We start from the raw sequence: 14,584 nt of genomic DNA on the forward strand, positions 1-14,584 counted from the left end.
GGTCAAGGGGCCGATCCGGTGATTGGTGATCGGAGGGTGATGAGGGTCAACTCCTCTGGCCGAGGCATCAGGCCTGGGTGGGGGGCGGAGCCGGGGATTGGGGGGATATGATGGTCCCCTTGCCCAGGCCTGAAGCCTGGGTCAGAGGCGTCAGGCTTGGGCGGGGGGTGGAGCAAGCGATCAGAGGGAGATGGGGGTCCCCTGCCCAGGCATGATTCCTGGGCCAGAGGCCTCAGGCCTGGGCGGGGGCCAGAGCCAGTGATCGGGGGTGATGGGGTCCCCTGTCCAAGCCTGACACCTCTGGCGGAGGCGTCAGGCCTGGGCAAGGGGCCGATCAGGCGATCGGAGGGTGATGGGGGTCAACGCCTGAGGGCTCCCAGTATGTGAGAGGGGGCAGGCTGGGCTGAGGGACACTCTCCCCCCACCCACACACACTCAGTGCACGAATTTCGTGCACCGGGCCCCTAGTAAGAGCATAGTTTTGCCAAATGGAAGGCCAGTAGCTCTCAGACAGTCTATTTATGTTTGGTTTTCCCAGTTAGTTGACTTAGCTATTTATTAATTGCAACACATTTTCCTTTCCTCAATCCAAGTTAGCATAAACTATGCAAATAAAAAACCCTTCATCCTAAACCAGAAATATTCTAGGAGCATCATCTCTCTCCTAATCAGAGTCTGGCAAAGAATCTTCCCTTCCCTTTCACATTCATGATCTGCATTTTTTAAATTCCTCTTTAACATGCCTTATGTTTTCTTCTCACCTTGTCATATTTGAAAGCACTTTCCAAAACACTGTCAGTTTTTAAAATATGAATTTCCCCCCAAAAGCACGCTTGTAAGTGGCATTAGAAATTAAGTCTAACAGTGGTAACATTACTTTTTGCTAAAGCCAAAATGCCAACCCTTCATGTATTTGCATGGTAGAATTATGGATGCAATAATTTTCTTTATATTCAAAGCTATCTGTAACTCGGTCATAGTACATGTATAAAGAATAAGTTCCCAAATTTTAAATAATTTTAATTGTTGCATTCCTGAAATGAAGTTGCTTTGTCCAGGGGGGCAGAACCTGCTGAATTTGTTTGGTGCATGCTGCTTTTCCTTCCTTGCTTCCTTAGATAAAACCTCACCGAGTGCCTCCACATGCCAGGCACAGTGCTGGCACCTAGAACCTGAGGTTGAGTGAGACAGGGTCTGTGCATTTAGGAGCTCAGTCAGTGAGGGAAAATCACAGAAGCAGATGATGATAATTCAATGCTGGGAATCACTTCTATTTCTGAAAAGGGATTTTAAAAATTTTACTGAAAATAGCACTGTGAATGTGGCTTCTGGCCAGACTTTTATCAGATGGATATTTGCTTTGTAAATATAGTGATTGACCCAAATTGCATCATTTATTTTTAAAATCTATTGTGCATCACTATTGAATTCTTCTGGTAAAATACCAGCTTTTAAAATATTTTTTCAAATTATTTACCAAGATGTTACCGGTTACTTCCTTGTTGCCTTCCTTTCCTTATTATATTTCATTGTCAAGTCTCTGAAATACATTTAACTAAATGAAGGAGAACTATAAACATTACTTTCACTGACGGATGTTTACCAGTTTAATTAAGCTATGACTGCACATCTTTGAATCATATGTCAGCATTCTATTTTCTTATTCATGATTTTTTAAGAGTTGCATAACTATGGATTCAGTCACCTTATAAATTAGCATCAGGAAAAAGGCTGTTATTTTCCATGTATAGACTTATTCTTGGTGATGCGCGCTAGTTAAATCATGGAGTAGTTTTAACATACGTGACAAAATAGCTAAGCACAGAGAAATGTCTCTTTGCTGCTGATTGAATAAACCCCGTGACGATGCCAGCATCCAATCTACTCCTGGCTTCTCCTTTCAGTCAGGGAAGTCACTGTCCACCCAATTGCTCCAGGACAGAGGTTGCAAGATCATCTGTGGCTCCTCCCTTCCCTCTATCCTCCACACTCTCTGCTCAGTCCGCTTCTCTTCCTGCAGCCTCTACTTCCGCGCAGATGTGAAATCCCCCTGTGGCTTCCTAGTGCATCTTCCCATGTATGTGCTTTCCTTCTTCCACCCCGTGCTCAAACCCGCAGTCCTTGCTCTTTCTCAGACGCAGATCGTCCAATTTCACTTCCCTTTCATAGGGGGAATTTAACCTGTTAAATCGTATCAAAATCCCCCTGGAGATACCAAACCTTCTGCCTTTTCTTAATCGGGCATATTAGCCAAATACACAGCATCACCCCAGTGAGCCCTGGAGATCCCAAATTGACAAGGCCCCCGGTTCCCTCGGATCACATTAATAAATAACAAACACTTACCGAGCATGCTGTCCTGAGCACTTTAAGTGTATTAACTCTTTTTACAACATTAGCACTAATCATGATTGCTCTCTTTTATTGGGAGCCTCCGTTATGTTCCTGACATCGTATGGCCACTAGTTGTTACCTTTTAAACCACCCTTAGGGTAGGTAGTACTGTCTCCATGAGGAATATGAAGTGAGGGATAGGGTTTCCAGAGGGTCAGGTTTGGCCCCGGCCAGTCAGCTATGAAGTAGCTAGACCTAGATCCAGCCCACGCAGGTCAGCCTGCCCCTGCTCTCTGCCCACCCCCAACCCCCGGCACCACACCACCTCCTGGACAGGTGCCACTTCCGTGCCACAGTGGTGCCACAGAGAATGGTGATGTAAACGGAAGTGGAAGCACTGGCAAAGTCGAGCAGGCTGTTTTGTTATTGGGTGGAGGGCTGCAAAGGCTGGCACCGAGATGAAACACCAAGCCCATCACCTACCCTGTCACTGCTTTGGCTGCAGGCACGCGTCTGGTGACTGCAGGTTCGTGAGTCCTTGGCATTTGGTGGATCGAGACCCTGGGGAAATGTCTTATGCCTCATTTACTTGATATTTTATTCTGATTGCTGACACTCCTCAGAGAAAAACACACCAACAGCAAAATGCGAGATATTTTTCAGAGAGCTCGCTCACAGTCTGAAGGAGAAACTGTCTTTCACAGAGCTTGATTAACCACAGACTTAAATTTCAGGAGGAAGTAGGCAAAGAAAAATCTGCAAGCCTTGCCTGTCATGTACTTAGTTAAAGAAAACTAGAGAAAGAGCTGATTTATTTCTTTAAATGAAAAAGCTCCAAGTGGGAAAAAAACACTCACACTAAAAAACCAAAATGTTTTGTTAGAATAAATTCTCTCAGTGGATGTCTTAAGAATAGGGGACCCAACCTGGCCGGTGTGGCTCAGTGGTTGAGTGTCCACCCAGGAACCAAGAGGTCACTGGTTCGATTCCCGGTCAGGGCACATGCCTAGGCTGCAGGCTCGATCTCTGGTAGGAGGTGTGCAGGACGCAGCCGACATTTCTCACTCATCGATATTTCTATCTCTCTCCCTTCCTCTCTCTTTAAAAAAAAAATCAATAAAAACCTATTTTTAAAAATGAATGCGGGACCCGGCTCATATGCGGATGCAGGTTCTTTACCTTGCGGTTGTGTCTGATGAGGAGGAATGCATACTTACGTGTTTATGCAACGAGGATTTCCTTATTGTCATGTCCCTTCATCGCTTAGTCCAGAGGAGGAAGGGAGAGAGTTCAGTGGAAATGCCCCACTGTCACCCGTGCTAAGAGGAGGAAGAGGTAGTTGGGAGCTCCTCTTGGCCACTTGCCGATCTGCTGGGTCATTCTTGTCCTATCGGGATAGAGACAGCACTTCCGTCAGCAGGCGGGGGCGGCCGGGGGTTTGCGGGGGGGGGGGGGGGGGGAGCGGGGGGGGGGGGGGGAGCGGGGGCGGCCTCACCAGCTGGAGGGCATGCCCCTGTGGCCTCAGACTGCTCTGTAGAGGTGGCTCAGCGCTTCCTCTTTCAGGAGCTAATTACATACAGGCTGCCAGCTCCCCACTTCATCTCAACCAATCCAACAGGCTTATACAAACCCACACTGCTATGACACCGGTGGTTTATTTTACATATTTGAGCAAAGACTTAAACCACTTTAGCCCTCAGTCCGTCACCTTCAGGCCAAAGGCCTTTTATGTCTTGGTGCTTTGACCAGGGGGTGCCACCTAGGACCCAAAAAGGTTTTTCCCTAAAGGCCCTCAGCTAGAAACCACCAGGTTAACCATCTGCACCTTCTCATAATGAGATCTTTGGTAATTATTTGCTAACATCCCATTCAAAGCCCCTTCCAGCATGTTACTCCATTGCAATGAAGTTGGCTCCAGCTCCAGCTCCAGTTTTTCTGGATGAGTCTGTCGAAGTCCCTCGCCATTCAGACACCCATCTGCTTATGGCGTGAACCAACACTAGCTAAGCCATCCAGTCACCTGGGGGTGCTGGCCTTTGGGGGTGTACAGTGGAAGGTGGAGATAGAGCAGCATCCAGGACCACACTGAGATCTATTTCCTCCCTTTCCTTTCCAACATAAATGGTCCTTTAAAAATTCTAAGATTATTAAAATAAATTCATGTAAAGAAAGAGTGCAGAAAATTGAAATGAACTTTTGCCTTGTCTCCAGGAGGCATAAGGAATTACCAAGGAGAGAGAAGGTAGAGCAAAAAATCCTAGACCTCATGCCAACTATTGACAATATTAATATTTTTTTAGTATGGCTTTGTTTCTTTTTCTTTATTCTCCCTCCTCCTCTCCCTTTCCTTCTTTTTCATTAAAAATAAAAATAACTATTGGCTAAATTAGTTGATTATAGCATAATGTACACATGCCCTCAATTATATGGAAAATGAAATTATTAGGGAGAAAACTAGCTAGGATATTCAGATTCTTTTATACTGAAAAAAACAACCACAATGAAGATATAGCATTTATTGCTAAATCAGAAGGAAATATTATGGCCCATCTATAAAAATCAGCTTATTTGCAGACAATGAGGCAGGTAAACGAGGAACACCAATTGGAGCCACCAAAACCTTTACTTTCTAGGTGTATGACCTGCCTCTCCTGTGTAGGCAGCAGTGGGCTAAGGCAGTGGTTGGCAAATTGCGGCTCGCGAGCCACATGCGGCTCTTCGGCCCCTTGAGTGTGGCCACGAAGTTTCAATCACACTGTACGTGCGCGCCCGCACGTGGTATTTTATGGAAGAGCCACACTCAAGGGGCCGCAGTTTGCCAACCACTGGGCTAAGGAAACTAGGCAGCAAGCTATGACTGGGGACAAATCCCAGAGCATAATACACATTCTAAGAACACCTGGATGCCTGAGACACAGACCTGGAATTGCTCAACTCCAATGCCTCTAGGGGTTAGGTAATAAATATAAGAAAAAATGAGCAGGGTCTGTGCTTTGTTATGTAGGCTCACTTTGTATATTAAACATGTAGAAGTAGTCTTTGTTTACTCCAAGAATTATATTGTTTATTTTTTCTTGAAATTCTTAACACTTTTATTATATCTCTTGTTTTCTCATTTATCCTAGGAAGAGAGAAATGCCTCTCTGTTACAAGAAAAAACACACACAAGTAAAAGTATGGTGTAAATGAAAACTAATCCTTAGCTTCAGTGTTGGAGCAATAGGGAATAGAGGGGATTGTGGCAAACTGGAGATCACGTGCCATTTAAGTGAGCAGTAGCCATTCTGCTCTAGCAAATTGCTTCATGAGGAAATATGGCTTCAGTATTCCCATTTCTCAGAAAGAAAAAGTTGTATGCACAGATTTTCATGAGATATAACCTGTTTTTAAAACATTGGCTTAAAAAAACACTATATTGGTAAAACAAAATATTTTTTGCAGTTACTTTTTGTTGTTGTTATTGTTGTTTTGTTTTTTAACTTCTGTCTAAACAGTAAGGGAGTCAAATTCAAGCAAACATCAGGGACTCAGCAACCACACAGAATCTGGTCCAAATGGGGCCATGGGTAGAAGACAGGTAAGAAGAAGCTACAGCAGGGCCAGGCACAGAGAATTCTGACCTACTCTTGCTGCAGGAACACTTTCCCTTCTAGCTGTAACAGAAGCCAGTTTCCCAGGCAACGTCCAGTCTGGCACAGCCTGAAAACACGTGCTGCTGCAAAACAGCATCATTTCTTGATAGGCAAATGTTGGCACAATTTCTCACAGTCTTACCAACCCGAGAATGGAAGTTGAGATGGTCCTATGGAGTAGCAATTCCCTATTGTGGCGAATTTAACCCTTCTGTTAAGCACAGAGTTCTTAATGAATTTTCATTTCTTTGTAGCTCGTTGAAATCAGGTTCTCAAAGCCTCAATGCTTCATAAGTATCTTTTAGTTGGTGCTTTTATTTTGTGGTGCTTACATTGAATACAGATAACTGGATATTTGTAACACCAATCCTATATAATAAAAGGGTAATAGGCAAATTGAGCCTAACGGCAGAATGACCAGGAACGACCAGTCGCTATGATGCACACTGACCACTAGGGGGCAGACGCTCAATGCAGGAACTGCCCCCTAGTGGTCAGTGTGCTCCTACAGGGGGAGCGCCCCTCAATCACAGGCGGGGCTGATGGCTGCGAGTGCAGCGGTGGTGGCAGAAGCCTCTCCTGCCTCCTCGGCAGTGCTAAGGATGTTTGACTGATGGCTTAGCAGTCAGACATCCCCCAAGGGCTCCCGGGCTGCCAGAAGGATGTCTGATTGCCAGCTTAGGCCCAATCCCCCAGGGAGCGGGCCTAAGCCGGCAGGTGGACATCCCCTGAGGGGTCCCAGACTATGAGAGGGCTCAGGCCGGGCTGAGGGACACTCTGTCTTCCCGTCCTGAGTGCACGAATTTTTGTGCACCGGGCCTCTAGTATACTGATATTATCTGATGGTTTTTAATATTTCACAAATGGCAGAGCTCAATGGCCTGTTTTCAGATAGATGCTCAGATTTACTCAAAGATGAACTTAAAAAATATTTGTTTTCTTTATTAAGGAATAATAATAATAAGATACCATTAGGGCAGTATTAATAATCATACTATTTAGAACTTTAAAAAGACTTCCAAATAACTCTTAATTTCCATTTTGTTTTTAAGAACAGAGGGGATATAGAATTTAAATGAACAACTGTGCCTTTTAATCTGCATCTCATGCCCTTGTTACATGTCATTATTTTTTCCACTAACTCTCTAACAAGCGGAACTAAGATGGATTACAGTTACTGTTCTGATGTAGCAGGGGAATGCTATCGGCACACTGTATCCTGGTATGAGAAAGGCATTTGGCAATGCCTAGATCAGGGGTCCTCAAACTTTTTAAACAGGGGCCCAGTTCACTGTCCCTCAGACCGTTGGAGGGCCGGACTATAGTTTAAAAAAAAACTATGAACAAATTCCTATGCACACTGCACATATCTTATTTTGAAGTGAAAAAACAAAATGGGAACAAATACAATATTTGTATTTGCATGCGGCCCGCGGGCCGTAGTTTGAGGACCCCTGGCCTAGATTATCTATAATAATAAAAGCATAATATGCTAATTAGACCAGATGCCTTTCCAGATGTCCTTCTTTCCGGACAAAGCTGCAGCGGGCTGGGGCCAAGGCAGAGGTGGCAGAGGCCCCTGGTCGCGGTGGCGGGTGGGGGCCAGGGCCAAGGCCCTTGCACAAATTTTGTGCATCGGGTCTCTGGTAGCCTTATAAGATGGAAAAATATGTATGGGCTAGATGACAGCACATTTCAGTGTATTCATGGTCATCTACATTCACTATTTGACATGTTATTCGACATTGGTATAGCAAATATTTACCTTATATCTATAATAGACTAAGCACTGCTCTGGCTCGACAAGTTAGGAGTGATATGCTTTTTATTTTTTCTGTATAGGTCACAGAAGTAAATAGAGGTTTTAAAGCACATACACACACACACACACACACACACATTAATATATACATATATATGTATAAGTATAGATATAATTTTTAAAAATATAACTGTAGCCTTGAGTGCAGAGTAGCTTTCAGCACCAACAGTGAATATTGGAATTAAAAATAATTCTAGAATGTCATAGGTGAAACATGTTATATCACTATCCTATATAATAAAAGCCTAATATGTAAACTGTTCGACCACTCACTATGATGTGCGCTGACCACCAGGGGGCAACACAGACATGGCAGGTGTCAGCAATGCGGCGCTGGCAGCAGGTGGCTGCGGGTGCCCCGATGAGAGCAGGACTGTGGCAGGATGGTGGAGCAGGTGAGCAGGCAGCGCCAGGCCAAGGCAGGTGTGAGTGGGGCCCGATCACCTCCCAGACAGCGACCAGCCATGGTGGCAGGGGGCAGGGCCGCTGCCCAGCTCCTAGGCACTGAGGGAGCTGGGTGGGGGGGCAGCCCTGACCAATCACCCCATAGGCAGGATGGTGGAACAGGTGAGGGGGCGATGCCAGTCCACAGCGGGTGCCAGGCAGGGCTGCGAGTCTGTGAGGCCTGGGGCGTGAGTCTGGGGGCTCAAGCTGGGGCCTGATCCCTGCAGGCCACCCAGAGGGACCCCACCTGTGCACAAATTCAGGCACCGGGCCTCTACTATATAATATTATATAAAACATATACATTAATTGAGTGCTTTTTAAAAGCAATTTTAGGTTTACAGAAAAATTAAGCAGAAAGTACAGAGAGTTCCCATACATACTCCCCTACCTCAAAGATTACCCTCTTATTAAATTTTGCAGTAGTGTGGTACATTTGATACAATTGATAAATAAATATTGATATGTTATTTTGACTAAAATGATTGGTTTACATTAGGGTTCACTCTGTGTTGTAAATTTTATGGGTTTGGGAAAATGTATGTTTGTATCCACTATATTTCATGGTGTCATGTATCATCATGGATCACTGTATCGCATATCCACTATTACAGTATCATACAGAATAGTTTTACCTTGCTAAAAGTTTCATGCGCTGCACCTACCGACTCATCCTTCCCTCTGCTGGAAACCTTGGCAACCACTGGTCTTCTCATTGCCTCTATGGTTTGCCTTTTCCAGGCTGTCCTCTATCTAGTTGGAATCGCACAACATGTGACCTTTTCTGCTGACTTTCATTTAGCAACATGCGTATGATGTTCATCCATGTCTTCTCACAACTCGGTAGCTCATGTTGTCCCTGAAGGCTATTCCATTGTGTGGATGCACCACAGTTTGTTTATGCAGCTGAAGGCCATCTTTGTGGCTTCCACGTTTTGGAAATGAAGAATAGAGCATTCATATACAGGTTTCTGTGTGATCATAATTTTCAACTCATTCGGGTAAATTCTAAGAAGCACGATGGCTGGATTGTATGGTAAGACTAAGTTTAACTTTGTAAGAAACTGCCAAACTGTCTTCCAAAGTGGCTGCATCATTTTGCACCTCCAACAGCAATGAATGCGAGTTTCTGTTGCTCCGCATCCTCCTCAGCATTTGGTGTTGTCATGGTTTTGGATGCTGGCCATTCTAATAGGTGTGCCGTTCTTGTTTTAGTTTGTGATTGCCTGGTGACATGATGTTGAGCATCTTTTCAAATGCTTTTTTGCCATCATTACCTTCTTTGGTAAGGCATCTGTTTAGATTTTTGCTCAATTGTGTTTGTTTTCTATTATTTGAAAGTTCTTTGTACATTTTGGACATAAGTTCTTAGTCAGATATGTGTTTGTAAGTATTTTCTCCTAGTCTGTGGCCTGTCTTTTCATTCTTTTAACACAATCTTTTGCAGAAATCCCATTCATCAATTTTTCTTTCATGGGTTGTACCTTTGGTGTTGAATCTAAATATTCATTGCCAAACATAGGGCACCTAACTTTTCTCCTATTTTATCTTCTAAGAGTTTTATAGTTTTGCATCTTACATTTTTACATGAGTTGATTTTTGTGAAAGGTGTAAGGTCTGGGTAGATTGCTCTCTCTCTCTCTCTCTCTCTCTCTCTCTCTCTCTCTCTCTCTCTCTCTCTCTGGATGTTCAGTTGTTCCAGCACCATTTGTTGAAAAGCCTATCCTTTCTCCATTAAATTGCCTTTGTTCCCTCGTCAAAGATCAGTTGATTATATTTTGTGGGTCTATTTCTGGGCTCTTCATTTTGCGCCATTGATCAATTTGTCTATTCTTTCACCAATACCACATCACTATAACTTAAGTTTTTCTTTTTGGTGCTAATGTAAATGGTGTTGTGTTTTAAATTTCAAATTCCAATCGTTCATTGCTGGTATATGGGAAAGCAATTACTTTCATATATTAACTTGTATTTTGCAACTAGTAAATGCAACTAATTACTTGTTAGTTCCAGGTTTTTTGTTGATTCTTTGGGATTTTCTACACAGATAATCATGCTTGTGAGCAAACAGTTTTATTTCTTTCCTCCCAGTTTGTATACCTTTTAAAATATTATTGCACGAATTAGAACTTATAGTACAATATTGAATAAAAGTGGTGAGAGGGAACATACTTGCATTGTACCTAATCAAGTTTCCATCAAGTATGATGTTAGGTGTAGTTATTTTTGTAGATTCTCTTTTTTTTTCTTTTTCCAAATTTCCAGAAATAAGAGAAAATTTATTTAGAAAGCTATAGAGGTAGGTGAGTGAACCAGCTGGGCTGCTTAGGCTGAGGAAACAAGTTACAGAAGCAAAAGAAGGGCTCTTGAGCTTAGGCAAGGGAAAGGCAAAGATAACGTGTCTGGGAGGAGAAGAGGGGGACAGGAAAGGCACAGTGTGCTTCCGAGAAGTTCCCCTCTATTCCTGGTTTGCTGAGTGTTTTTTTAAAATCTACCTTTATTGTTGAAAGGATTATAGATGTCCCCATTTATTCCTCATTGACCTCTTCTAACGGCCCCCTCCTCCCCATGCTCTAGGCCTTCACCACCCTACTGTTTCTGTTCGTGGGTTATGCATATAAGTTAATGTCTTTCCCTCAACCCCCACCACCCCCTACCTCCGCCTTCCCTCTGAGATTTGACAGTCTGTTCCATGCTTCTATGTCTTTTGATCTATTTTGTTCATCAATTTATTGTGTTCATTAGAGTGAGTTCATATGATACTTGTCTTTCTCTGACTGGCTTATTTTGCTTAGCATAATACTCTCCAGGTCGCTCCATGCTATCTCAAAGGGTAAGAAATCCTCTTTTGCTGCTGCATAGTATTCCATGGTATAAATGTACCATAGCTTTTTTATCCATTCATCTACTGATGGGCACTTGGGCTCTTTCCAGATCTTAGCTATTGTAAATTGTGCTGCTATGAACATAGGGGTGCATACATTCTTTCTGATTGGTATTTCGGGTTTCTTAGGATATATTCCTAGAAGTGGGGTCACTGGGTCAAATGGCAGTTCCATATATAATTTTTTGAGGACACTCCATACAGTTTTTGATAGTGGCTGTCCCTGTCTGCATTCCCACCAGCGGTGTACTAGGGTTTCCTTTTCTCCACATCCTCACCAGCACTTGTCATTTGTTGATTTGTTGATGGTAGCTATTCTGACAGGTGTGAGGTGATACCTCATTGTCATTTTAATTTGCACATCTCTGATGATCAGTGACTTTGAGCATCTTTTCATGTCCCTTGGCCATCTGTACATCCACTTTGGAGAATTGTCTATTTAGGTCCTTTGCCCATTTGTAAATTGGATTGTTTGTCTTCCTTTTGTTAAGTTGTATGAGTTCCTTACATATTTTGGATATTAACCCCTTCTCAGATGTATCATTGGCAAATATGTTCTCCCATACAGTGGGCTCCCTCTTCATTTGTTTATGAGAGACATTGCTCTGTAGTTTTCCTTTATTATATTTTTAAAATGTTTCTGTTGGAGAGAGAAAGAGAGAGAGAGAGAGAGAGAGAGAGAGAGAGAGAGAGAGAGAGAAACAGAAACATTGATGTGAGCGAGAAACAAGAATCAATTGCCTCCCCCATCCACCCTGACTGGGGATGGAACCCCAAACCCAGGCATGTGCCCTGACTGGGAATTGAACTGATGACCCTTCAGTGCATGGGATGATGCTCAACTAACTAAGCCACACTGGCCAAGGCTGTAGTTTTCCTTCCTTTAATATTTTTGTCTGATTTTGCTGTTAGAGAAAAGCTGGACTCACAGAATGAGTTTGGAAATATATCCTCAGCTTCTATTTCTAGAAGAAATTGTGGAGAATTGGAATCGTTTTTTCCTTAAATATCTGGTACCATTCACCAGTGAACCATCTTGGCCTGGTACTTTCTGTTTTGGAAGATTATTAATTACTGATTCAGTTTCTTTAACAGATATGTGCTTATTCAGATTGTCTATTTCTCCTTGGTATGAGTTTTTATAGACTGTATCTTTCAAAGAAACAGTCCATTTTATCTAAGTTATCATATTTATGGTCATAGAGTTGTTCATAATATTCATTATTCTTATAATGTTTATGTGATCCATAGTGATGCCCTTCTTTCATTTCTAATATTAGTAATTTGTGTCTTCTCTCTTTTTTATGTGTATATCATTCTATTTTAAAATACAAGTTTGTTTCTTTTTTAATCTTCACCCAATGTTTATTGAAGAGATAGAGAAAGAGAGAGAGAGAGAGAGAGAGAGAGAGAGAGAGAGAGAGAGAGAAAGAGAAAGAGAGAGAGAGAGAGAGAAACATTAATGTGAGAAAAACATTGATTGGTTGCCTCCTGCACGAACCCTGACCGGGGATCAAACCCACAACCTAGGTATGTGCCCTGACCGGGAATGGAACCCACAATCTTTTTGGTGTACAGGATAATGCTCCAACCAATGGAGCCACCCGGCTGGGCCAATACACAAGTTTTATTACAAGAGCAGATATGTTTCCATTTATCCAGTTTTATTTCTTTTCTAAACTGCCCATTTAGGTACTTTGCTTTTTTTCTATTTTATCTAAGGCTCATTACATATTAAATATGCTAACACTTTGCTCTATCATACATGCTGTAAATGTTTTATTCCAGCTTATTATTTTCCTTTTAATTTTGTGTACATTTTTTCCATACATAAGTTTTGGATAGTCTTTAAGTATTTTTAAAATTGTTTCTACCCCAGCTGGTTTGGCTCAGTGGATAGAGCGTCAGCCTCCGGACTAAAGGGTCCCAAGTTTGATTCCAGTCAAGGGCATGTACCTTGGTTTCGGGCACATCCCCAGTAGAGGGTGTGCAGGAGGCAGCTGATCGATGTTCCTCTCTCATCGATGTTTCTAACTCTCTATCCCTCTCCCTTCCTCTCTGTGAAAAATCAATAAAATATATTTAAAAAAACTAAAATAAAATTGTTTCTTCCGTTGCTGTTATGCTAAATAAAACCTAACATTCACTGATTATTTACCATGTCAGGCATTATATATAAAGTGATCTACATATATTATCGAAGTTAAACGTCAAACAATCTATGTTGTAGGTACTATTGTCTCCATTTTATGTGTGAGGAAACTAAGGCACAAATCGGTGAGAATTTTGTTTCAGTAAAGGTAGGTACTTTAATGCCAGAAGCTTAGCCCCTGAGTTCTACTATTAGCAATGCATTTCCACTTGAAAATGGTATGATTTACCTACGTTTTTTGTGAGTCTCATATTTTAAAACAAGGATGCTCATAAACACTACTTTGAAAATATTGAGATTTTCTAATTTTAGAACATAGAGTCAGATGTCATGCCCTTGCAAACTTAGAAGAATTCATTTATTTTGAAATTGGAATTGATATGTTACCTAGTTTGACTGATCTTGTAGAAAATTGGACTAATACAATATTGGAGGATGTGGGAGGAATTATAATAGAGACAAAGAAAACTCAGCAATTTTTAAAAAAACACAATTATTACCAACAGGAGGGAAAAACCAATGGTAAAAATAAAAAGGATAAGTGCCTCAACATTAAGTTTTAAAGACAATTTGCATAGACAGGGAAAACTGAATATTTAACTTCACACAAAAGTGAATGGAAGGTGAGGAAGTGGAGAATGCAAAAACGGGGAACAGACAACTCCGATGGACTCGGGTATGATTGTCTCAGATCTTCCTGACTGGCCTCAACATCTGCTATTAAACGGTGCAGGGACTGCTGGGAGCAACCTTCTCGCTTCTGGTTCTCACTGCGACACGTTACAAGAACTACATCTTCCATAACATGATGGCCACCCCTCCTCTAGCTACCATCGTGTAGGTTTTTGGGAGTTGCTACCTCTAAATAGGGAAGACTATCAGAGGAGGAAGAAGGGTGGGTAGGAAGACAAGGAATGAATGTGCAGCCATCAATTATTAGATGGTATTGAACTAAAACATAATGAATATGGAAAGAGACTATTTCATTTTCTCCTGTGAGATAGTCTAGCTCCAACTGTCAGAAATATTCCTAAAGTCGAATTCCAAAAGACTAAAACAGGTTTCTTTTTCTCTCATACAAGAACACTTTTTTTCATTCAGCAAATTAAATATGTAATGCTAATAAATAATTCACAATATTCAAAATGAAGACAGTAACTTTCAATGGAATTACCAAACGGAATGGCCAGGGTCCTTTTTGAAGAGAACAGTTTCATTTGCTATCTAATTTTGCGATGTTGTACCTTTCCCTGCCTCATTACAACCCTGGCCGTGTACTGCTGCTTTTCCATCTAAGGAACGTCCGGTCTTTAAGT

At 42.2% G+C, this 14,584-nt stretch overlaps 1 protein-coding gene across 1 annotated transcript in view; it reads right to left on the reverse strand.

Annotated features, from left to right (window-relative positions):
- PCED1B (PC-esterase domain containing 1B) overlaps positions 1–14,584 on the reverse strand; it is a 142,726-nt gene that overhangs the window by 24,171 nt on the left and 103,971 nt on the right. The window contains exon 4 of the mRNA XM_081082674.1: positions 3,552–3,721. Coding sequence (XP_080938800.1) covers positions 3,552–3,584 — 33 coding nt within the window. The 5' untranslated portion in view covers positions 3,585–3,721. The remainder of the gene's footprint in view (positions 1–3,551; positions 3,722–14,584) is intronic.

Source organism: Myotis nattereri (assembly GCF_964212035.1).
Source record: "Myotis nattereri genome assembly, chromosome: 2".
Classification (NCBI taxonomy): Eukaryota; Metazoa; Chordata; class Mammalia; order Chiroptera; family Vespertilionidae; genus Myotis; species Myotis nattereri.